The sequence below is a fragment of the Podarcis filfolensis genome (genome assembly GCF_964270895.1).
Source record: "Podarcis filfolensis genome assembly, chromosome: 3".
Lineage (NCBI taxonomy): Eukaryota > Metazoa > Chordata > Lepidosauria > Squamata > Lacertidae > Podarcis > Podarcis filfolensis.
The window spans coordinates 5,082,182-5,107,916 of NC_139606.1; the positions used below are offsets into that span (position 1 = coordinate 5,082,182).

The 25,735-nt window shown below is 44.3% G+C and overlaps 1 protein-coding gene across 1 annotated transcript; it reads left to right on the forward strand.

Moving 5' to 3' along the window:
• Positions 1 to 5,226: 5,226 nt before the first annotated feature.
• LOC310759402 (cytochrome P450 2K4-like) lies at positions 5,227 to 23,840 on the forward strand. The gene is made up of 11 exons (XM_083606593.1): positions 5,227 to 5,599; positions 6,539 to 6,701; positions 7,630 to 7,779; positions 8,456 to 8,616; positions 9,156 to 9,329; positions 11,895 to 12,042; positions 15,229 to 15,413; positions 18,106 to 18,247; positions 18,629 to 20,512; positions 21,188 to 21,449; positions 22,546 to 23,840. The coding sequence occupies exons 1-9, from the start codon at positions 5,417 to 5,419 to the stop codon at positions 18,814 to 18,816; spliced, it is 1,494 nt and encodes a 497-aa protein (XP_083462719.1). The 5' UTR covers positions 5,227 to 5,416; the 3' UTR covers positions 18,817 to 20,512; positions 21,188 to 21,449; positions 22,546 to 23,840.
• Positions 23,841 to 25,735: the final 1,895 nt, after the last annotated feature.

Below are 25,735 nucleotides of genomic sequence, written 5' to 3' on the forward strand. Positions count from 1 at the left end.
CGACACTGGGGTTGCGGCGCTCAACTTGCTTTATTAGCCGAGGGAGCCGGCGTACAGCTTCTGGGTCATGTGGCCAGCAGGACTAAGCCGCTTCTGGCAAACCAGAGCAGCGGACGGAAACGCCATTTACTTTCCCGCCAGAGCGGTACCTATTTATCTACTTGCACTCTGACGTGCTTTCGAACTGCTAGGTTGGCAGGAGCAGGGACCGAGCAAAGGGAGCTCACCCCGTCACAGGGATTCGAACCGCCGACCTTCTGATCAGCAAGCCCTAGGCTCTGTGGTTTAACCCACAGCTCCACCCGCGTCCCTTCCACCATAATATTGGTAGTTAAATTTTAAAGTCCTAATCTGGGCATCAGTTGCATAAAATAAACAGTAGCTATTGATTATGATGGTACTGAGTAAAAGGAAATAATACCACTGTAGTCAAAGAAACTGAAATACAAGCAGTACAATTTATTTAAGACACTTCAAACCATGGAAAGCATTACTTGTGACTAGTGCTTTTTTCCTTGTTGTTGTTTAGTCGTTTAGTCGTGTCCGACTCTCTGTGACCCCATGGTCACTGTGGCATCACTGTGCCTCTGTCCTAGTCTGCCTTCAGCCAGCCCCCAATATGGTTCTGACCTTCCATCCCCTCATGCAGTTCTGGCCCCTTCTTTTCTTCTTCCCAAAAGCCCTTGCTCAAACCTCAGTTTTAAAAGGACACCTTTCTTCCTGGGGAGGTGTCCCACACCCCTGATACCCTGGCAAGCTCCCCACTTTCTTGTCTGCTGCTGAATGCCTCACCTTTTATCACGGCAATGACTCACAGGCTCCTTTCAGAAGAAGGGTGGAATGTGATTTTTGTGGTTTGGTTTGGTTTGGTTTGGTTTGGCAAGCCTGTCCAGCCACACAGAAAAGCATGAGGGGCAGATTGAGCCCTGGAAGTAAAAAGACAGGTTTGTTGTATGATACAGATGCATATTTTAGAAAGGGGCAAATAACTCCAAATGGCTCAAAAAGAGAACCAAGCAAGATGCTACAGAAAAATGCAGATTCCACTGAAGGGAATGTGAACAGGAGTGAACATGGACCACTGGTACCAAACTGTATGGGAAGCAGTCTTACTCTAAAAGCTAACCAGCAAACGGAAACTCGCACAGCGACAAATAAAAGAGGATGCCTTCACCCCGGTGTGGCTCACCTTTATTCTACACACAGCCCAACAAGACAACAATGTGAACCCACCAACAAATGAAACCTAATGAGTCAATAGAAAAAGAACCTACCCACATCATGCTGCCACAAAAACTAACCCCCTTCTCCCCCCCCCGGCTTCTCCCCTCAACCTTTTACTGTGTACAACAGCCAGGGTTGCCATAGTTCAAAAAGTGAACATCTGGGGGGCAAAGTTTTGCACAAAATTGTTGAGCTTTTTCTGAGGGGAAATTGCCAAAAACGACACTGCTGGCACAGGTTGCCATATGTTGGGATTTTCCTGGACATTTCAGTGTTTTTCACCCGGACGCTGTTTCCAATGGCTATGTCCGGGAAATTCTGGACGTATGGCAACCCTAGCAACACTGAAGTCTCACATCAAATACAGCTGATCTGTAAAAAGGACTTTATAATCTGAAAATGGAGACAATGTTTGTACTTCTGTAACCCAAGAAAACCTTTAAGAAAAAAATTAAAAAGAAAAAGAAAAATGCAGATTCCACTCCATCACACCATTGAGCTGGTTGATGTGGCAACATCTTTGTGAGGGGTTCAATGGGAGAAATTCAGGAAATACTGGTGCACTTTCTTTTTTTTCTTTTTAATTAATTTTTATTAAAGATTTTATTGGTTTAAAAAAGTACATACCGTATTTTCCGGCGTATAAGACAACTGGGCGTATAAGACGACCTCCCCAACTTTTCCAGTTAAAATATAGAGTTTGAGATATACTTGCCGTATAAGACTACCCCTCTTCCAACGCACACCAAAAAAAAAAAACACAAAAAAAACCAAAAACCAGTCTCAAGTCTGGCTCGGAAATCCGCTCCACTTCCCAGTGGCTGGGGGGCTTCTGGGGCCAATTTTCAAGCGTATTTCTACTTCATCTAGAGAGCTTGGTGTCCTCTGATTTAATTTGCTGTCGTTTTATCCTTTGGTGGGGAGTTACTGCAGGAGCTGCTGCTGTAGCCGGCGTATAAGACGACCCCTGACTTTTGAGAAGATTTTCCAGGGTTAAAAAGTAGTCTTATACACCAGAAAATACAGTATCTTGTCTCTTTTTTCAGGTTGTACAGTCTTTCTTACAAATCAGTTACATTTGTTGTGAGACATTAGTGTTGACTACAGTATAAGGTTGGGGAAGAAGCGAGGGGAGAGGAGGTGTGGGGTGGTGGTGAGGCTTATATTCTTCTGTATAGTGTATGTGTGGGGTTTCCTGTCAGTGTCAACTGAGCAGGTTCTCTATTAATTCCTTGGTAGTGAGAGGGATTGGGGGAGACCAGGGCGTGGTTGGTTCTCTGTGGTTGGTTGCAGTGGGGTTTGTTTGCATTGGGGGGGGGCTTGTTGGGTTAGGTAAGCCAGATTGATCCGTATGCTGTCAGTGGATTCTTGTTATTGTTGGGCTGTGTATGTGATAAAGGGGAGCCATACTGGGGTGAAGGCATCCTCTTCAATTTGTCCCTGTGTCAGTTTCAGTTTACAGTGGAACCTCTGGTTACAAACACCTTGGGTTACAAACACTTCGGGTTACAGACTCCACTAACCCGGAAATAGTTCCTCGGGTTAAGAACGTTACCTCAGGATGAGAACAGAAATCGTGTGCCAGCAGCGCGGCGGCAGCAGGAGGCCCCATTAGCTAAAGTGGTACCTCAGGTTAAGAATGGACCTCCAGAACAAATTAAGTTCGTAACCAGAGGTACCACTGTATTACCGTATTTTTCGCCCTATAGGACGCACTTTTTCCCCTCCAAAAATGAAGGGGAAATGTGTGTGCGTCCTATGGGGCGAATGCAGCTTTCGCGGAAGCCTGGAGAGCAAGAGGGGTCGGTGCGCACCGACCCCTCTCGCTCTCCAGGCTTCAGGAAACTCTGCGCAACCCTCGGGAGACCGGCGCCACTTCCCGCCCGCCTCCTGATGGCTGCGCAGAGCTGCCTGCAGTCCCGGGGCCAGCGCAGCTCTGCGCAGCCATCCTGAGCGCGGCGCGAAGTCGCGCCCGCCTCCCGATGGCTGCGCAGAGCTGCCTGCTGTCCCGGGGCGAGCGCAGCTCTGCGCAGCCATCCGGAGCGGGGCGCGAAGTCGCGCCCGCCTCCCGATGGCTGCGCAGAGCTGCCTGCTGTCCTGGGGCGAGCGCAGCTCTGTGCAGCCATCCCGAGCGGGGCGCGAAGTCGCGCCCACCTCCCGATGGCTGCGCAGAGCTGCCTGCAGTCCCGGGGCGAGCGCAGCTCTGCACAGCCATCCTGAGCGGGGTGCGAAGCTGCGCCCGCCTCCCGATGGCTGCGCAGAGCTGCCTGCTGTCCTGGGGTGAGCGCAGCTCTATGCAGCCATCCTGAGCGGGGCGCGAAGTCGTGCCCGCCTTCCGATGCCTGCGCAGAGCTGCCTGCAGCCCCGGGGCCAGCGCAGCTCTGCGCAGCCATCCTGAGCATGGGGCGAAGTCGCGCCCGCCTCCCGATGGCTGCGCAGAGCTGCCTGCATTCCGAAGCCTGGGGAGACCGGCGCGACTTACCGCTGGCCTCCCTAGGCTTGCGGATAGCAGGCTGTTCTCGGGGCTGGGATTGGGGGAAGCTCGGGCTTCCCCCACGCCAGCCCCGCGCCTGGGGGGGAAATAATTTTTTTTCTTTATTCCCCCCCCCAAACAAACTAGGTGCGTCCTATGGGGCGGTGCGCCCTATAGGGCGAAAAATACGGTAGTTAGCTTTTTTAGTAAGGCCATTTCCCATACAATTTGATACTATTGGTTCATGTTTACTCCTGACAGGTCTCTCCAGTGTCTGGCTATGAGGCTTCTGGCTGCTGAGAGTAGGTGGGTTATAAGCTCTGTATAATGTGAGTGGTCATTATGATCTTGGAAGATGTTCAGTAGGGCCAGTTCTGGGGTGAGTTCTAATATCTGTTTAGTTATTTTGCATATCTCTTGTAGGACTGCTGTCTAGAAGGGTTGGATTGGAGGGCATTCCCACCACATGTGGAGGTATGTGCTTGTGGAGGTGCAGCCTCTCCAACATCGTGATGAGGTTCCTGGGTGTATCAGTGCCAGTTTCCATGGTGTGAAGTACCACCTGTATTGTAGGTGAGTTCCAGAGTTCCATTCTTTTGGCTGGTATGGTCTAAAAGGGAGGTTTAGACCATATTCTAGTGCATTGGGTAGTGTTAATTTCATAGCCTATGTTGTGCTCCCATTGTTCTTTGATTGTGTCAAGGGGGGTTGTGGGATTTTGGAGCAATATTTTTTATATTGCGGATACCATCCCTTTACTGTGTCCCTCTGCTGTCAAAAGAAAGTTTTTGAAGGTGGTCAAGGACCTAATGGCTGCTAATTTTACTGCTGGGTTGTTTAAGAAGGCATGTAGTTGTTGGTGTGTTAGCCAAGGTATTTAGGTGTCCCCTAGTTTGTCTTGGATTTCATGTGTTGGTATGGGTTTGTTGTTTTCATAGAAATCTCTTAGACAGTGTAGGCCTTTGGCTTGTCAGGTTTTCATCTGGAGGTTTTTTCTTCTTTTCTGTTTGGCTCTGGAGGCCTCCAGGCCTTGGAACTCTGCTGGGCTGTTGATGAGATCCTTCAGGTCCCGTGGGGTGAAGGCCACTGGGGAGACTGGAAGGTGCAGCCTCCCTGGTTGTCCTGTTGGGCCCCGTGCTAACCTACTGGTCACAGCAGCGGCAGTGGCCGAGTTGGCAGTGCGGGCACCAGCCAGGCAGCACCATTGGTGCTTATGGTCCTCAGAGGCTCCATGCTGCTGTGGGGCTTGCCATCTTGCCTCACTGGAAGTCCACACTGGTGCATTTTCAAACATCCGTCCCTAAATGCAGTCCAATTATTACTCCAAAGAATTTCACAATGCTGCCCTTTACTCCCATTATAACAGATTAATTTTACAGATAATCCTGAGTGACAGGTCTGCGGCCAGATTCAAGAGAGTTTGAATCTGTTCTGGAAAGCATTAGTTTGTGGAAGTGGGCAGTTCCCCCTTGAGTAAATATTAAACTGCAAGGCAAATCATTCAAGATACAGCTTTGAATAGTTGTGGAGGAGAAGAAAAAATTGGAGGGGCAAAGCAGGACACTTTCAGTTTTAGTGGGTGGTTTAATGACTCGCTAGAGACAGTACCTAGCATAATATATATGCTGCTCACTGCAATTGCAAGACATTGTCCTCGACCAAACTGCACTGTGGCTTTCATTACAACCACTACCCCAAATAATTGCTTGCTGAAACAAAATGGATTGGACGGAGCCGATTCCAGCATTGTTCCTCTTTATCCTTATGATTTCCTTTGTCTTGAAACTGGGTGCTTTCTGGAACAAGAGCTCCCAAAATCTTCCACCAGGTCCAAGGCCTTTACCTCTCATTGGGAATCTCCACATCATGGATCTCAAGAGGCCTTACAGAACCATGTTAAAGGTAAAGATTCCAGTTCTTCTCATGGCAAGGCTAAAGGATACTGGGGCAGCCCAGTCAGATGAGCGGGGTAGAAAATTACTACTACTACTACTACTACTACTACTACTACTACTACTACATATTACATTACATTTTGTTCTTTTAGAGACTATAAATCTTATCTCCCCTTTGTGTGCTATAGAACCTCCTCTTATCTTTCTCAATAAATAGTCATAGGAGCTAGTTGCAATTTATAACTGGTAATTTGAACAAGATGACTGGGGGTGTCTGGTGTCGAATCACGTTTGACTCTGCCTCCATTTTCAAGGATGTAAAAGTGCCTGTGCAAAGCTTGCCCAGCCCAACCTCCTTCTTGAGCCTATCTTTCTAAACTAGATTTGAGAGGTGCCATTAAAGGTATAATCACTTTTATCCTTACAACTGCCTATTTTGTTCTGGTTTCCTGAGCATTCCTAGCAAATATTTGTGCTGCCGCACCACAACTGAACTGGGTGAAAGGGCTGAGCTGCTGTATCATGAGTCCAGAAAATGTTGCTGCCACAGCTATTAGTAGCAAATGTCTTTAATGCCATTGAGGAATAGACAATGCTCTTTTAGCTTTACCATTATGTTATTTGGATTCTGTTTTGCATGGTGATTTGCAAAGATACAAAAAGGGAATTCATTCCACAAAATTACTATTCTTAAGTCGTATGTTTTCAGCTCGATCCAAGGCACAATGACATGGAAGTAATTTCTACTGAGTTCAATAGTAGTTATTGGAAAAAAGCTGAAAAAAATAGTAAAACTTTGCTACTAGATTCTGTGGAATGTATAAAAGAGTCTTTTCTCTTAGGTAAATGTGCAAGCTAATGCAGTCAGTTCTGTCAGAGATTATTTACATTAATATATTCTTTGGGTATACTCTGTTTCCCATTTTTTTCTTCTGTTGAATTCCAGTTGTCAGAGCAATATGGCCCTGTCTTCAGCATCCAAATGGGACCCCAGAAAACTGTGGTGTTGACAGGATATGAGACAGTAAAGGAGGCTCTGGTTAATCAGGGGGACGCATTTGCAGACAGGCCCATCGTTCCATTATTTCAAGGGCTTGCACAAGACTTCGGTGAGGCACTTCCCTTTTTATTGAAACTGGTAATGTGAATTGTGAATAACTGTCAGGCTTCAGGGAATTGGCTTCCTCCCCCCATGGCAGTAGATAAGCAGAACAAAGGAAACAGAGTCTTCTTACCAGTTAGAATTCTTCAATAATCACAGCAAGGGACAACAAATGCCTCCCGCTAGAATGGAGGTGCTCCCAATTAAGGATCCCCCCTCCCCCTGCCATCCCTATCCATCCACATCACTTCTACATCTCATAACCTGAGCATGTAGTTGCTGTGCTTTCTGTTCGGAGACTTTCTGAGCCCTCCTAGATCGAGGGGAGGAGGATGTTATCCAACAACTGTGAATGTGTAAACCCTCTCTCTTCCAGTGTTTCTTCTCCTAGCTCCATCCAGTATTTCCCAGCTTTTGCCTTCTCAGCTATGCCCCTCTGCAAACCACCAATCTAAATCTATACTGTCCTCCTGCTCCTGGGGAGATTCAGGGTGAGGGGGAAGAGGCAGCTCCCACCATGCCTCCTCATTGTAGTTCTCCTCAGCATGATACCTGCCAATAATCGTCCCATGGAAAAGTAATGCCACACACCGGGTGGAAACTGACTAACCATTTTCTGGTCCAGCCTATACAGAGAGGAAACATGAAGGAGGCATAATGTCCGCCCATGGATTACAAAGTATCAAGCTGAGTGCTGCTGGGACCCCTGACATGTACAAACAATCCTCTACTCTATCCTCTCTATCTATGTGTTCTCAGGTCATGCTCTGATGGCACATCTACCAGCTACTTTGTCAAAGCTCAGAAGTCTGACTCTGAATGGGAGAATAGCTGGGACCCATTCTCAGTTCCATGGAAGAAATGCAGAACATAATTTATTGATATTTTTGTACACTGGCCATGCAGACATGAAACCTTTCTTCCCATCTCTTCAGGTATAGTTCTGTCTAATGGTGAGAACTGGAAAGTGATGCGGCGGTTTGCTGTAAGCACATTACGGGATTACGGAATGGGAAAGAGGTCCATCGAGGATAGAATTGTTGAGGAATGCAGTGTCCTGATAAAGAAATTTGAATCTTACGAAGGTGGGTTGGTGTTTTCCTCTGGTGCATAGCTACACTACCATAGTATCGTGTTACATATTCCTAACTTCCAGAAGCACAGATCCCAGTGTGCCTCCAGGGGTGAAGTCAAACCACTGCGTAAGCATAGCACTTTAAAGGTGCTTAGAGTGTTGTGTTCCACAGGGCTCATCCACATATCCTCTTCTCCTGTTGCTTTCCCTTGGGAAAAACCACGCTGTTGAGCAATTTGGGCTTTCTCCAGTTGCCATTGGTTCTGATCTACTGCTAAAGAGTGGTTTTCCCCTTGGAAAGGAATGGGGAAGGGGGAGAAATGCTTCAACCATACCTAGAAAGCATGTGTGAAGTGGAAGTGTGGATGAGCCCATACTTATGGCTAACTCCAGAACTACAGTTCCCAGGGTTTCCTGTGGAGATGTAATCGGTCTTTTTCTTCTGTAGTGTGTAGATTATACTCCAATAGCTGCTGTGACTTCCAAGCCCCTTTAAGCATTTCTTAGCCCACCTATGGCCACATCCAGCAGCACTTAGGATCAGTTTCTTTCATAAAGGAGGTCTACACATAGGGAAGCTGCCAGTAGGGATTTAAGGCAACAAAGAGCAGACTTAAAAACAATGCCCTTTCCATACTTGGAATTTCAACAGAATATTTTTGTTTAACTGTCATATTCATGTATAGGAAACCCGACTGAGACCACCACAATTATGAATGCAGCTGTTGCCAATATAATAGTGTCCATACTACTAGGCAAGCGATTTGATTATGAAGATCCCACATACATAAGACTTCTGAAGTTGACTAATGAAAATGCCCAACTTTTTGGAAGCTCTTCGGTCATGGTAATCTATTTTTTTTCCAATTAAAACAAACAAACAGTTGATTTTAATAACAGTATATGCAAAGTGGGCAGGGAAACATGTTTATAGTATATTGTTCAGGTTTCACCACAAAACACAGAATATTGGTCTCTTGAGAAACTTGGTGATGATTCAAAATATTTAGAAAACTCACATGGCACAGTCATCCCATAACTATAATAAAGTCTCTTTTGCACACACCCTTTCGTGTCTCACTGCCATTGGGACTCCAAGGACAAGGAAAAACAAGTGATAGTTGGTTCCATGATGGCTCAGAAGGGGCCTCCAAGGGCAGATCTCCCTCTCTGAAGACGAACCTCCAGAGGAAAACTGCCATAGCGTATTATTCTGGGGTTGCACGTAAATTATGCTATGCTGAGTTACCCCATCCCCCATTCCAAATGCCATTCAAGAGCTTTGTGTTGTATCTGGGCAATCATGCTTTGAGAGACCCAGCTGAGAGAACTGTACTGAGCTTTCCTAATGTCTCTTTTCCTTTTTTCACATGTTTATCCTTTCAGCTGTATAACATGTTTCCTGCTCTTGGTTTTCTTTTGGGGGCTCCTAAGACTTTCAATCAAAACAGAGATGAGCTGTTTGCCTTCATAAATGCCACCTTCATAAAACACCTCAGAGATTTGGATGAAAATGACCAGAGGAGCTTTATTGACTCATTTCTTATCCAACAACAAGAGGTAATGGAGTCTTTTAAGTTGGCCCAGAATAAGCGTTGACATTTTCAATTCGTGTTTGCAAGTGAATGCATAAGTTGTAGTCAGGAAGTCTCACTTCAGAAGGGACCAACCTGGCATACTTCCTCCCCTTTCCCAATAGTCAGCCGTTGTTAATGTGTTACAGAAGTTACCTCTGCAGGGGCAAAGGTTGTGTGCTCACCAACATTTCTGAAAAAAATTCCCTGATCAAATAAACAGGCCAATGGGCGTATATGAATTTCCAGGGGTGGAATTATGTCAGACTGACCATCAGCTGCTGGAGCTTCTGCCAAGAGAGATAATTATGCAGTGATAAGAGGTAATGGTTGCCAGACTCCCTTTTGATACAAGGGCGATGGGAAAATGCCTTGCATGCTGAGAAGAAGGCGTTCTTCACACTGGAGGAGATAGGAAACTTTGAGGGTGGGGAGGCATCTCGGAGCAAGGAAAAAACATTGGCCCATGCACTGACCAATCACCCTTAAATTATGGCTTCAGTTCTTTTAACCATTACTAAGATTGGAAATGAATATGAATCGGAGTTTCTGTTTACCAATTAATTAGCACCCAGAAAAGGAAACAGGTGGTTGGGTGACGACAGAGTTCTAAATAACAGGTTGGAAATTATTTTTAAAGGGTTGGAAAAGTTATAAGATATATCGGTCTGAATTTGCTTTTAATTTTCAATCTACACTGCCTGTAGGGTTAAGGTATAAGTGATAAAGAGCTTAGAATTATAATCCTCCCCCCTTCTTTTTGTTTTCTCTTTTAAAAAATTCTCCTCTTTTTTGGTTTCTAGCTTGTCCTGCTGCAAATACATGGCAGTCTGAGGCTGGGCCTCTTTTAGATAGGCAGGGAGGCCATTTGGGAGAGTAGGTGTTTGTACAATGGGGGAAAATGGTAGAAAGTAGAATTATTGGGTGCTAAGATCCAATTTTGGGGCAAATACTGTTTCATGAGAGAACTCTAGCAGAGATTTAAAAATCACAAAATATGCAGCAAAGTAATAGTGGAAATATAAGTTGTTGAAAAGCATCTTTTAACATATGTATCAAATAAAGGTTCTAAACAGCTAAGAAGTTTTAATGTTATTTCACTCTGCTTTTGATCCTCTGCCTCACTTGTGAATCTGCTGGTTGTAATGTGAAACTGCATGGCTGCGCCTTTGTGAGAGAAAAATGCTAGGAATGTATCCCTGATAAGCAAGGACTTTGTGGATCTTAGAAAAAGTGCTCAGTATGGTGAATATCCTGAAAAACACACCACTGTTGGTTGGTGCCGTACAGCAACTATTGAATGAACAATTGGAAGAACTCCTTCCTCTCTTCACTTCCTTCTGACTCCCAGCAGGACAGGCAGCTATTACAACCAGCAACTCTATTTGTGTTACAGGTGTTGAAAAGTGTGGCTGAAGGTAGTTGCTATCTCCAAAATATGGAGGGCACCACATTGTCTATCTCAGTTTAATGAAACAGTTCCAGATGAATATGTGGTATTTCTGAGTCATTTTTCCAGTTTAAACTATGAGTAAATACATTAAAGATCTTATGAGATGTTCAGCTGAGAACGATATATGTCAGCAAAAAGCAACACTTTATGGTAACCCTGATTTCAGATCTCCACAAGTGTTCACCAGAAATGCTGTCTTCCATGGATGTAATCATATAATACTGTTGCAGGTTTATGGGGTCAGTCTGCAAGATGCCTGAGTATGTTCCAAATTGTGGGGATCTTGCACCCAGTAAGGGTTAATTCTAATGGAATTGAATCTATTGTTGAATCAGTCAGACAAGTTTCTTTGTGAGATGAGGGCCATATACGTGTCACGTAAATACTACCACTAGTTCCTTTGTCTAAACCAGGCATAGGCAAAGTCCGGCCCTCCAGATGTTTGGGACTACAATTTCCATCATCCCTAGCTAACAGGACCAGTGGTCAGGGATGATGGGAATTGTAGTCCCAAACATCTGGAGGGCTGGACTTTGCCTGGTCTAAACCAGGGGTTATCAACCTGGTCCCTACCACCCACTAGTGGGCGTTTCAGCATTCTAGGTGGATGGTAGGGGTTCTACAGCACAAGCTGAATCCTCCTTTCATTGAACACTGGTGGGCGGTAAGAAAATTTTTCCATCAGGAAAGATGCATTAGTGGGCAGTAGTTATAAAAAGTTTAGACCACTGGTCTAAACAAAGGCATTTGGCTGAGGAGTTAAGCACCACTATGAGTATCAAAGAAGAAGGAGCTGGATTGCCAAGTTTCCCCAACCTCCTCTCTTAGCTGGTAGATGGAGAGCAACAGCTGTGACTATGGAGAAGCAAGACATTTTGGGGTCTTGATGCTGAGCCCCTCCATCTTAGGCTCGGGTTGTATATATGTGTAAATAAACCCTATACCATCATCGCATAGTCTGGAAACCTGGAATCTCTCACTGCTCAGCAAGCAGCAATACTTTGATCATCAGGTCCTGTCAGGTATTCATTTTTATCTCTGCATATGAAATTTTCTCACTCCATTCGTTTTAACCCATTCATACTCTTTGCAACACAGGAGGAGAAGAAGAACAAGACGAATGGATTCTTCCACAACGAAAACTTAAAAACTGTTGTGGCCAACTTAATAGCTGCTGGCATGGAGACCACTTCTACCACACTTCGCTGGGGACTGTTTCTAATGATGAAATATCCTGAAATTCAGAGTGAGTGCTTTTAATTGGGTTGGCTCCCATTATTCTGAGATATCTTAATTCCAGTTATATGTAACTATTAGAGAGAGAAAATGTTTATAATTTGCATATGTGTGTGTGTGTATATGTATAACAACTATTGTTCAGTCATAAGTTTAACATTTCAACCTGGACTGCCTTCTCCCTCTTTCTGTGGTTCTTTACATTTCATTTCATATTCTTGCATACTCCAAATTATCTCAACATATTATTTTAGATATATATTCCTGTATATATCCCATATATACTTTGAGACTGCAGGTTTTTACATTAATCCTGCCAATGTCTTAATCTGTTTGCAGTTTGTTTGTGAATATTTAATAAACCATTTCCATTCCTTTCTTCTTCTTCTTCTTTTTAAAAAAAGTTATCTTCTGGTTTTTTAAACATCTTAAACGTCTTTTTTATTTTATTATATATCATTTCCCAGTAAGTTTTAACCTTATTACAAGGCCACCACATATGAAAAACGGTACCTTCTTTCTCTTTACATTTCCAGCACATGTTCAATTTGGGTTTATACATTTAGCCAATCTACTACGTGTTAAGTACCATCTATATAACGCTTTCATATAATTTTCTCTTAAAGTATAACATTATGTAAATTTTATATCCATGTTCAATAAACTTTCCCATCCATCCATTTCTATGTTATTACCAATAACTATTGTTCAGAGTATCATTGAAGATTTCACTTGTTCATCCTTTGTCTCCCATTCCAATAATATCTCATACATTTTAGATATCGCTTTAACATTACAGTTTAACAGGTCTCTTTCTAAGTGTGATGTTTCATCCCCAACCCCCTGCTATATATCCTTTTAAAATACTTCATTCAAATGATGATATTGTAATCATGTTGTTAACATCTCTGATAAATCATTATTTTAATTTCAATTCTCCACCTTCTCCACTTAAATTTGTATGTTGCCCAATTTTCCATCATGTTTTTCTTTTTCACCGCTATGGGTTCTAAAGGTGAAAGCCATAGTGGTGTTTTGGTCTCCAACAGGTTTTTATACTGATCCCATACTCTATAATCCCCCCCCCCAATTATATGGTTTGCATTTTTAAAATTAATTTTAATTGAATTTCTGTTTTATAGTAGTTAATATTATGATTGTATGGTTTGTAAAACCTTTATGCACTTTCACCTTTTCATACCACAAATAAATGTGCCAACCAAAAATGATATCATGACCTTCCAAATCTAAAATATGTGGATTCTTCAATAACAACCATTCCTTCAACCAGTACAGACAAGGTGCTTCATAATATTACCTCTTTTAATACAGTTTTCAACCCATTAGCTAATTTGTCTGCAAACAGTTTAGAATCTTTATTCAACAACAAAATAGGTTGATAGCTCTTAACCAGCTTTGGATCTCTATTTTGCTTATGAATCAAAGTTATGCACGCACTCCTCCAGGATTTGGGTAACTTTCCTGTATTCAAAGATGTATTCATAATATCTTTTAAACGTTGTATTAAGTAATCCTTTAATTTTTTATATTATATTGATGAAAGTCCATAAGGTCAGGGTGCCTTCCCTAATTTACCGTTTAAAATTGCTTGCTGTAATTCCATCATTGTGACAGGTCCATTAACAAATGACATTTTATCTTTTGGTATCTTAGGTAGTCTGCTGTCTTCTAAATATCTACCCACTTCTTCTAAATTACCTCATATTAGCTCAATATAGTTCTGTATAAAAACCTCACAAATTGATTTCTTATTTCTTTCAGATTTTGCACAACTCTACCTCCTACATTTATTCTATTAATGCAGGTTTTTTCTTTTTTCTTCTTTATTTGCCAAGTTAATAATTTTCATGACTTGTTAGCCTGTTGAAATTGTTTCTGTTTAAATATTTAATTTTCCACTATTTCTTGGTTTATTATAATTGAATATTGCATTTGCAACATATTGATATCCCGTTTCACTATCTCTTTTCAAGGGGGATTTATTAATTCTTTCCCGTTCCCTTTCATTTCTTGTAAAATTTCTTGTTTTTTTCTGCTCTCTAATATTTCTTTGCTATGCGCGTTGCTATGTAACACCCCCCCCCACATTACTACTTTACTGGCATCCCATACCACCTTTGAATCTGTCTCTTGGTTCAAATTAATTTCAAAATAAGCCTTTAATTTTTTTGTCCCCTTTTTCTAATATTACTTGATCATTTAATAAATTTTCATTTAGTCTTCATCTCATCGGGAAACTTGTCCCTGTTCTTAATTCCACTATTATAGAGTTGTAGTCTCATAATGTTCTTGATAGAATTTCTGCCCTCTTTACTTTAATATACAAATCTTTAGAAGCCTCCTGTCCCAATCTAGGGAGGCTACACCATTCATACCACCCATCAAAATAATCTTTTCATTCAAATTTTCAAATAATATTTCTTCTAGCCTCTTTTAAAAATCTGGTTTTTTTTCCTCATTAGGTGCATACACACCAATTAATAATACTTTTTCTCCATGTGATGGTATCTAAGTTATCAATATTCTTCCTTGTTGGTCTTTGAATAATTGTTTTGGGTCCAACCCTGGTTTTATACACATTACAACTCCTCTCTTATTTGTTACATCAGAAGTTACAAAGTAGTTTCCCAACCTTTTATTTAAGTTTTATTTATCCAAGTTTAACTTCTTTACATGTTCAATTTTATTCCCTTTAGTCTTATTATTTAGCCTATTTACATTCCAAGTTAGAATTTTCAAAGCCATCTTGTTCCATATTTATTTCTCTTTCGCCTCCACCTCGGTTGAATCTTCCTCTTCCTGTCCAAATGCTCTTTCTCTAGCTAACTTTCCACCATATTTTCTCCAAAATCTGTATGGCTCAGTAGGATCACGAAATATTTGGTTTTTACCATTATATGTAAAAGATACCACTTCAGGATATTCCCAGCAGTGATATTTTAATAATCATCCTGGATGCATATCTCTCCATCAGTATATCAAGTTATTGGCTAAAATGTCCTATTTAAAATATACCCGTGTCACATTCTAGAGATTAAGTATGTGAGCCCAGGGAATTGGAGAACCAGTTTATTCCAGTTCTATGCTGGAGAGATTAGTATTTTGAGAGACAAAAGCCGAATCAAAGAGATAATCTTGGCAGAAAAATTAATGCTTTTCTTTTAATTTCCCCCAGCAAAGGTCCAAGAAGAAATTGCAAAGGTTGTTGGATCTTCCCAGCCAAGGATTGAACACCGAACAAAAATGCCTTATACAGATGCTGTGGTCCATGAGATCCAGAGGTTTGCCAATATTAACCCAACCAACCTGCCACATGCCACGGCTAAAGATGTTACCCTTAATGGCTACTTCATTCCAAAGGTGATACATTTCATTGAACTGCTGCCCACTAGTTACAATATATTTAAAGGCTATCCTGGGAGTAAGCCCCTTGGACTTCAGTGTGGGTGACATCTGAGCAGACTTGTATAGGATTGCACTGTAAGCATGCAATCTACCCTTCGGAAGCTGTCAGGCATCAGCTTCAACCCATTAAACACATCTCAGTGGGAAGGAGAACAAGGTTGGAAAAGAAACCTTTTCTGGTGGGAGATATAGTAATAATAATAATAATAATAATAATAATAATAATAATAATAATAATTTATTATTTATAGCCCGCCCATCTGGCTGGGTTTCCCCAGCCACTCTGGGCGGCTTCCATAGAAACCAAAAATGCACTATTATCACATGTTAAATGCACTATTATCACATGTTAAAAACTTCCCTGAACAGGGCTGCCTTAAGAAGTCTGCTGAATGTCAGGTAGTTGTTTATCGCTTTGACATCTGATGGGAGGGCGTTCCACAGGGCGGGCGCCGCTACCGAAAAGGCCCTCTGCCTGGTTCCCTGTAGCTTTACTTCTCACAATGAGGGAACCGCCAGAAGGCCCTCGCGCTGTACCTCAGCGTCCAGGCAGAACGATGGGGGTGGAGACGCTCCTTCAGGTATACTGGGCCGAGGCTGTTTCGGGCTTTAAAGGTCAACACCAGCACTTTGAATTGTGCTTGGAAACGTACTGGGAGCCAATATAGGTCTTTCAAAACCGGTGTTATGTGGTCTCGGCGGCCGCCCCCAGTCACCAGTCTAGCTGCTGCATTCTGGATTAGTTGTAGTTTCCGAGTCACCTTCAAAGGTAGCCCAACGTAGAGCGCATTGCAGTAGTCCAAGCGGGAGATAACTAGAGCATGCACCACTCTGGCAAGACAGTCCGCAGGCAGGTAGGGTCTCAGCCTGTGTACCAGGTGGAGTTGGTAGACAGCTGCCCTGGATACAGAATTGACCTCCGCCTCCATGGACAGCTGTGAGTCCAAAATGACTCCCAGGCTGCGCACATGGTCCTTCAGGGGCACAGTTACCCTATTCAGGACCAGGGAGTCCTCCACACCAGCCCGCCCCCTGTCCCCCAAAAACAGTACTTCTGTCTTGTCAGGATTCAACTTCAATCCATTAGCCGCCATCCATCCTCCAACCGCCTCCAGGCACTCACACAGGACCTTCACCGCCTTCACTGGTTCTGATTTGAAAGAGAGGTAGAGCTGGGTATCATCTGCATATTGATGGACACCCAGTCCAAACCCCCTGATGATCTCTCCCAGCGGCTTCATATAGATGTTAAAAAGCATGGGGGAGAGGACGGAACCCTGAGGCACCCCACAAGTGAGGGCCCAGGGGTCTGAACACGCATCCCCCACCACCACTTTCTGAACACAGCCCAGGAGGAAGGAGCGAAACCACTGTATAACAGTGCCCCCAGCTCCCAGCCCCTCTAGACGGTCCACAAGGATGTTATGGTCGATTGTATCAAAGGCCGCTGAGAGATCTAGCAGAACTAGGAAATAACTCTCATCTTTGTCCCTAGCTCGCTGGAGATCATCAACCAGTGCGACCAAGGCAGTTTCAGTCCCATGATGAGGCCTGAATCCTGATTGGAAGGGATCCAAATGGTCCGCATCCTCCAGGCGTGCCTGGAGTTGTTCAGCAACCACGCGCTCAATTACCTTGCCCAAGAATGGAAGATTTGAGACTGGGCGATAGTTGGCCATACTGGCCGGGTCTAAAGATGGTTTTTTAAGAAGCAGTTTAATGACCGCCTCTTTCCGCGGATCTGGGAATGTTCCCTCACAGACCTGGGTTGCTGTGCGTAAGAGAAACCTGGTGGGCAAGTAGCGGCAAGAACAGGCCCATCTGCTTCCTCCAACCAGGTCTCTGTCACACATGCCAAGTCAAATCCTCCATCCACAATCAGGTCGTGGATGGCAGTAGTTTTATTCATCATTGACCTGGCATTACACAGCAACCCCTTCAGGTCATGTGGGTTTCCCCTGTTGATTCCAGTATCCATCCGGTCAAGGCCAGACCCGGAGGCAGGGATAGTCCTCAAACAACGACTAAACCTGCCTCCTCGGTAATGACATGGTCTGGTCTTAGCGTAACTCCTCCTCCTGCCCATGATCACCGAGATCGGGTGTCCCAGTGCTTCCCCCCCTGTGGAACTTGTCCCAGCCATCGTGTTAGCTGGGGCCCCACTCCCAGGCAGCCCTGATCCCGCCCCTTAAAAAGAAACACAAACTATACAGAACCAATAAAAGAACAAAAAACAAGAACAGAACAATTATACTAAAATTAATCCCCAACCAAATATCCATCCCACCCACCCACCCCCAACAAAGAAAAAAGGAAATAAAGAAATAAAAATTTAAATTGCCACCGACAGCTTGAGGACATTTTAAAACACATTAACCACTTGGAACAGGGAAGCAATGGCAGAACACTTCCCACACTTCCCCAAAAGTTTGTTCCAAATAAGGGCCTGGGCCAGTTGGAAAAGGCCCTGGAAGGGAGCAGGCCCTGCAGTCCTCCCCACTGCCGATTATCCATGACTTATATGTTAAAGTTTTTCGAACTAAAGACATTTCTCAGATGAACTCAAATCTCATTTCTCCTGCACTGAATATTTATTGTACCAGAGACATATGTTTATTTTTAAATAACTCTTGCTTTGCCTTTGCAGGGGACATACATCATAACATTGCTGGCTTCTGTGCTGCATGATGAATCTCAATGGGAGAAACCACATAAATTCTATCCTGAGCATTTTCTCAACTCTGAAGGAAAATTCATAAAGAGAGATGCTTTCATGCCTTTCTCTGCAGGTAACTTTTTTTTTTTTTTACTTTTGTGTATATCTGCATAGTGTGTGCTTAGTCAATGGGATTTTTACATGCTGGAATGTAACCTATTGTGTAAAGGTAAGAATCACATCAGTTGCTGTGGCCATTTCTGGCACCAGATCTGGCCACCATTGGTGTGCGGCCCCTGGAATGTTGCTCACCAGGGAATGTGGCCCTCAGGCTGAGAAAGGTTTTCCACCCCTGGTTTTCACATTGCAGGATGGCTCGTATTGGGAGCTCATAATTCTTTTAAGGTGGGCACTGTGAGCTGTTATTTTATCTCTGCATTTTAATCTGCTTCAAAGTATTTGTGATGATGCTATTGAGCAACTGCTAAACCCTGCTGCCTGTGTGTCCTTACAGGTCGGAGAGCATGTATAGGTGAGACTCTTGCCAAAATGGAGCTCTTCCTCTTCTTCACAAGTCTCCTGCAGAGATTCACCTTCCAGCCACCCACTGGAACATCTCAAGAAGACCTGGACCTTACTCCTGCTGTTGGGGTTATAACACCTCCCATGCCCCACCAGCTCTGCGCTCTACCACGTTCCTAAGGTTCACAAGTTCCTGGCTTGCTTATCCTACCTGTATGTGCAATGCGAGCCTTTTTTTAAACACTCCTGTTCAACAGGGGTGTTTTGATTGAGTAGCCTAGTGGTGGAATTGGTGCATGCTTTGTCACAAACCTGAAGTGTTCCCCTTTACCTGCCATACTGCCGAATCCCGTGAAACTAGCATTGGAGCATCTCTTACTTAAAACCTGGCCCTGAGTTCTTATGACACTTGAGGCATAGAGATCAATCAGCAAAGCTGGTTTCATGTATTCCCATGTTAAGGTATACCTTCAAATATCTTGAAGCATCATATTCCCAGGTAGAATGCAGAGAATTGTGACCAAGACGATAAAGGGTCTGGAAACCATGCCTTATGCTGAAGTTGAGGAAGTTGGTTATATTAGCTTCTGTGGCTCCAAAGTAGTCAAGTCAAGTAACCTTTATTGGCATTACATAAGAACATTCAGAATACATTCAGAATAGATAGGCCAGTATGATCTCGTTGCCACCCCAATGGCATAGTCACCCACCAAAGGGCAGAAGAGGTGAGCAATCCGCCTCATCTCTGTGGGTTTCCAGCAAGGGCAGGATCCTGTAGCATACTTCCGCAACAAAAAATCAAATAGAGGAACTTAGCTACTGTCTTGGTGAGCTCCTGGTCTCTCCCCTGTAATAAGAAGCGCATAACCTCCGTCCTCTGGTTTCCATGTTGGAATACATAGATGGTCTAGAAACTGTTGGCGGAGATCATCATACATTTTACATTTAAGGGCCATGTGAGCTAGAGTTTCCACCAGGTGGGCATCGCATGGGCAGATCCTATCTCCTTCTGCCAAACCTGCAAACCTACCCCAAGGGAGGTTAGAAGGATTAGAATTGAACCTAGCCAGTGAAAAGGTCCTTCTTTCTTGCGCATTAAACGAAAATTGTAAATAATTAAGATTAAATTCCTGCACCCAAGAGAGTTGAAAATAAAGAGGGGAGCATGTTTTTTCCCCAACTGAGATTAGTTCCTGGCGATCCCACAGCCTAGTTTTTAACATGGTCTTTGCAACTGGGAAAGCCACAGCGTCCAGGAGATCCTCTGAAAGCCCGAGTTGCCGTATCTTTGTGCAAAACAGTTGTAGCCCTGCGGAAGGGAAGGAGTCAGACAGAACTTCACTGAGTAATGTATCTTTGTCTGAAAAACAGATGCTTAGCCAGCATAAAAGAAAACTCGTCCAGGCAACTGTCTCTAGCTTATGTTGGCCTCCCTCAAAACACAGGGCTGCGTAAGGTACGCATCGTGGGACAGCAAAGATCTTAAATAGAAAGGCTGCCTGCACTCTTTCCGCTGACTGGGAAAACCCTGACATCCAGATTGGAATTCCATAGAGCAGCTGAGCTCTGGCTTTAGCATTAAAAGCCTTGAGGGCTGAAGGGATGTGTTGGTTACCTCTTGTTGCAAAGAAGCGCAATATGGCCCGCATGGACAGCTTGCTGGCGTGTGAAGACCACTGGAGCCTGTGATGGAAAGTGATCCCCAAGTAGTTGAATTCAAATATCTCCTGGATGTGTTTCCCACCAAAAAACCCAAGTATATCTCTTATGAGAATTCCTGAAAACCATTATTTTGCTTTTGTCAAAATTCATACTCATTTTCATACTAGACAGTCAATACAGGCACTTAACAAATGCTTTAAGCCAATTCTAGTCCGTGAGAGATCATGGCCACTGGGCCCATCACCTCCTGGCAAATAGAAGGGGAAGAAATGGAGGCAGTTAGAGATTTTACTTTTTTGGGCTCCATGATCACTGCAGATGTTGACAGCAGTCACGAAATTAAAAGACACCTGCTCCTTGGGAGAAAGGCGATGGCAAACCTAGACAGCATCTTAAAAAGCAGAGACATCACCTTGCCAACAAAGGTCCGTATAGTAAAAGCTATGGTTTTCCCAGTAGTGATGTATGGAAGTGAGAGCTGGACCATCAAGAAGGCTGATCGCTGAAGAATTGATGCTTTTGAATTATGGTGTTGGAGGAGACTCTTGAGAGTCCCATGGACTGCAAGAAGATCAAACGTATCCATTCTTAAGGAAATCAGCCCTGAGTGCTCACTGGAAGGACAGATTGAAGTTGAGGCTCCAATACTTTGGCCACCTCATGAGAAGAGAAGACTCCCTGGAAAAGACCCTGATGTTGGGAAAGATGGAGGGCACAAGGAGAAGGGGACGACAGAGGACAAGATGGTTGGACAGAGTTCTCGAAGCTACAGACATGAGCCTGACCAAACTGCGGGAGGCGGTGGAAGACAGGAGTGCCTGGCGTTCTCTGGTCCATGGGGTCACGAAGAGTCAGACACGACTAAACGACTAAACAACAACAACAACAGTCCATGAGAGCAGAATCATATCATGTGCATATAGGAGAATGGGAATTTTTGATGCATTGAGTTTTGGGCTGTGAGCATCCACCAGTTTTAGTAATGGGGCAAGGTCATTTAAGAAGAGATTAAAAAGAGAGGGAGCAAGAACACATCCCTGTTTCACACCTCAATTTATAGCAACAGGGTCTGACACCTCGTCTCCTGGAGTTATTATTATACGACAGGTATTATTTGAGTAAAGCTTTTTAATCAGGTAAAGTAACCTGGGGTCTGTTACGGAAAAATTCCGGGTGCGAGTCTGCTCAGCCTCCCGGCTCGTCGGACTAAGTCCGCGGGTCCTAGCGGAAAATGAGCTCAGCCGGACGCAGGAGCAAGATGCGGAGATCCAAGGTTTATTGCGCAACAGGTTCAAGACAAGATTGAACAGCCAGAAAAGGGGTGACACCAACTTTTAAAAGTTCCCTCCAAGTCCCAGAATACAGTGCAAGAAACGTCATGAATACATTATGGGAAGGTTGGGTTTCACGACTTACATCATGAATATGTCACGGAAAGGTGGGGTTACACACATTAGCATTTCAGGGAAGGGAGGGGGTAGTGCGCAGAGTAAGAGATATGCATAGATAAGCACTTCCTGAGTACCAGTGATGATAAAACAATAGTCCAGATATGCATCGTCTGCCACCTGGCATTGCCCGGAGGAAGGGCTTGGCAGAACGATCTGACAGGATTAGGGTCTTCCTGAGTACGTGACTTGTCGCTTAGGAGATTATGGAGGCAAGTAGGGTGTCATAGAGTCCTGAGGGAGCTGAGTCGATTGACACCAGAACGAAGGAAATCGGTACTATGGTTGATTTTATATGAATTTTAGAAGTTTTAGCTTATTTCAAGTTCACTCTCATATTGTTAATCAAAGTCGGAAGTGAATGGATACATTGTTGCAGCTCTTGATACATTCAAGGGTCCAGGAGTTTCGGTTCCATTGTTCTCCCAGCAGGGGAGCTGTCAGCAACTTGTCAAGAGGTTAAATGAGGCGTGCAAAGCTAGCTGAGCTACCTCTGCACGGCGAATGCACGGTCCTGATTGGCCAAAGCGCGGCCATTATAGTCAATGGGAGATGCATTTTGACACGGTCTACCCACGTTAGAAATGGAGCGAGAGGAAAGCTTAAGAAAGATGGTGGGCTTATTTCGCCCGTATAGAGGGAGAGGGAGAAGTCCTTTATTTACAGGACTAGGGTGCAGTGTGGTGCTTGTGCGACAGTGTGGGGTTTGAGGGGTTAGGGAGCCGTCGAGGTCGTCGCCTCGGGTCCACTGGTGCTGGTGGAGGGACCGAGAACGGTACCCCCCCTCCTTCCGTATCAGGTCTAAGCCCAGTGTCTCCAGTTTGGACCATAACAGTCCTCTGTCGACTGAGTCAAAAGCAGCCTTAAGATCTAAAAAGGCCACAAATAGTCCTTCTTTATGGTGTCGCATGTACTTGGTGGCTAAATGGGATAACACTATACAGATACGTAAAGTGGATTTCCCTGGCCTAAACCCTGCCTGCTCTGGGCCTATGATGTTGTTTAGGTCAAGCCACGTAGTTAATTTGGATAATAGATGTTTTGCATACAATTTCCCAATATTTGACAATAGGCTTATTGGTCGATAGTTCGAAAGTAACTTTTTGTCCCGCTTTTTAAAGATTGGAATAATTATGGAATTCTGCCATGAATTAGGCAGAATTCCAGTTTTGTCCACCACAGTGAATAGTTCCGCTAGTATCGGAGCCCACCAGTCTGGCTTGGCTTTAACTAGTTCAGACAGGATGGCTCCAATGTATTTGGATCCTGTAGAAGACAAGGCTATACAATTCTGTATATAACTACCCCACTGGCAGACATAAAGACATACCCACCCACAGATTTATAGTTTTTTTGCACCCCCAGCCCATTCAGTGTCCATGTAACCTACCTGTTCAGGATCACTGTAAGTTGGCAACTTTAATTTACAGTTCATTATACCATTTAGATGTCTGACAACTCTCTTGATAGCTGTCCAGTCGTGTTCAGTAGGAACTTTCACTTTTCTGCTCAGAATAATCACTGCATTTGGTATAACCAACCTGCATGTCATGGTCAGGTATAAAAGTATTGCTGAGCTGTATTTGTTGTTGTCAGGCAATGGCTTTGTTTCCTCCGGGTTCTTTAAAAAGTCTCTAGTAATAGATGGGTTTGCCTTTGGCATCTCCATGCTGTCAGTTAGTTAAGTGACTTTCTGTTTCTGGCTTAGAATAAAACAGCCATCTTCTCTCTGTATCTGGACTAGCTTCTGCTCTGAGAGGGAAGAGGGAGCTAATCCCTTTCACATTGGAGTCAGTGGAAGTCACCAGGTGCTCACCAGGAAATAGAAAAAATGCCCGCTTTGAATCTCTCTTCTCTCTTAAGAAAATCTAGCCACACCCACTATAATACTTTGAATTTTGTCTTCACTGGGCCCCATAACCTTTGTAGGAATGGATTTAGGCACTATGAGAGGATGTACGGTTTAGTTATTGTCCTTCCTTGTTCACATTGTTGCATGTCATATGCTCTAATGTATACAAAGATATAGCCTAATGCCATCATGTTAAACAGTTTCAAGATGAAAATGAATAAAAACTATGCTAAAAAGAAAAATATGTCTGAGTGTTTCAATGGGAGAAAGTTCAGGAAATACTGGACACAATGCAGTCATACCTAATTAAAGTTGAATAATTTTATCTGCAAATGATTTCACAATGCTGCTCTCTACTCCCAGTGTAACAAACAAACTACATTTACAGGTAATCCTGAATGATGAGTTCTCCGCCTTCAAGAGCATTTGGATCTGTTCTGGAACATAGCTGTCAACTTGCAGATTTGAAAATAAGGGACCAGCAGCCTTGAAAATAAGGGATCAGCAGCCAAAATAAGGGATTTTAGTCAACCAGCAGCCAAACGAAGCCTCAAGCGGTGGTTCCCACAGCGCAGCAACCCGGCCAAGGGGATGCAGCAAGAAAAACCACCATCACCTCTCCGCTGGGAAGCGCTGAGCAAAGGCGAGTCCCCAGGCAACGCGGCCGATTTGATCGGCACAAAGCATGCAAGCTACACCCCCCAGTCGTTCTTAGACTCCTTATTGGGTGAGCAACGCAGCCAAGCAACACAGTTGGAGCCTCCCTCCTCCCTGGCCGGCAGGGAGGGAGGGAGAGGAGCTACTTCCTTTGAAACCCGGGAAATTTAAGGGACATCATCAGTAAGGGACAACAGCTGGACACAGCGCTGGAACAAGGGACTTTCCCACCAAATAAGGGACGGTTGACAGCTATGTTCTGGAAAGCATTAGTTTCTGCAAGTAAGCACCACCCACTTGAGTATACATTAAACTGAAAGGCAAATCATCCAATGTACAGCATTGAATAGTTGTGAAGAAAAAAAAATCAGAGGGATGGTTTAATGATTCGCTAGAAACATTATGTATGGCTGCTCATTGCAGTTGGTAGACACTGTTGTTGACCAAACTGCACTGTAGTTTTGTTGTTTTTGAAGAAGTCTTTTAGACAGTGTTAGCCTTTTGGTTGCCAGGTTTTTATATGGAGGTCTTTGGTATTTTTCTGTTTGGCTCTGGAGGCCCCCAGGCCTTGGAGCTCTGTTCAGGGGCTGAGCAAGGGGGTGCAGTTGGGGCGGGCCACACCGGGTGACATCCTGAGGGAGGGTGACACTCTGCATGCGTATCCCCTCCTGCGACTCCCAAGCCTACGCCTGTCAGGGCCGCTGGCAAAGCGGCAAAGCTCCACCGCTCCCCCGGCTCACTGTAGGCTTGGGAGTCATGGGCGGGTTGCCCCGTCATCCAGGAAAAAGCCTTGCTCCACAGATCGCCCGCTTGCCCACTTGGTGCTTCGCTTCCTTCCTGCTCGGGCTGCGAGGGGCGGGCCAGGGAGGCGCATCAGTGGGCCACGAGAAGCGTCCCCTCCCATCCACCCGCCAGCTGGTGGGGGGCCTCCTTCCTTCACCCCTTCCTGCCTCTTCTGCACACACGGAGCAAGAACCACCCCCTCAGGCCTGTAAAACAGGCTCTCTCTAACATTCCAGAGAAACCAAAAAGAAAAGTCACTGTTTTGAGCTCGTCTCTTTTATGGATGCACGATTAGTTTTAGCTACAACCATTGGGGATTGCACCAGCAGGGTAGAAAAACGCATTTGCAATGCTTTGTTCTGATGCATGGCCTCGCCTTTAATGAAATAATGCGCCCCCCTCCCAGCCATGGTGGCGATGCTGGGACCAGCCAGGCAGTGCCATTGGTGCTTGTGGTCCTCAGGAGCTCAATGCTGCTGTGGTGCTTGCCATCTTGCCTCTCCAGAAGTCCATACTGGTGCACTTTCAGAAATCCATCCCTGAATGCAGTTCAATGATTACAAAGAATTTCACAATGCTGCCCTTTACTCCCCTTATAACAGATTAATTTTACACATAATCTGGGTGACAGGTCTGCATCCAGGTTCAAGAGAGTTTAATAATGGTTTAATGATTAGATCGAGACAGTACCTAGCAT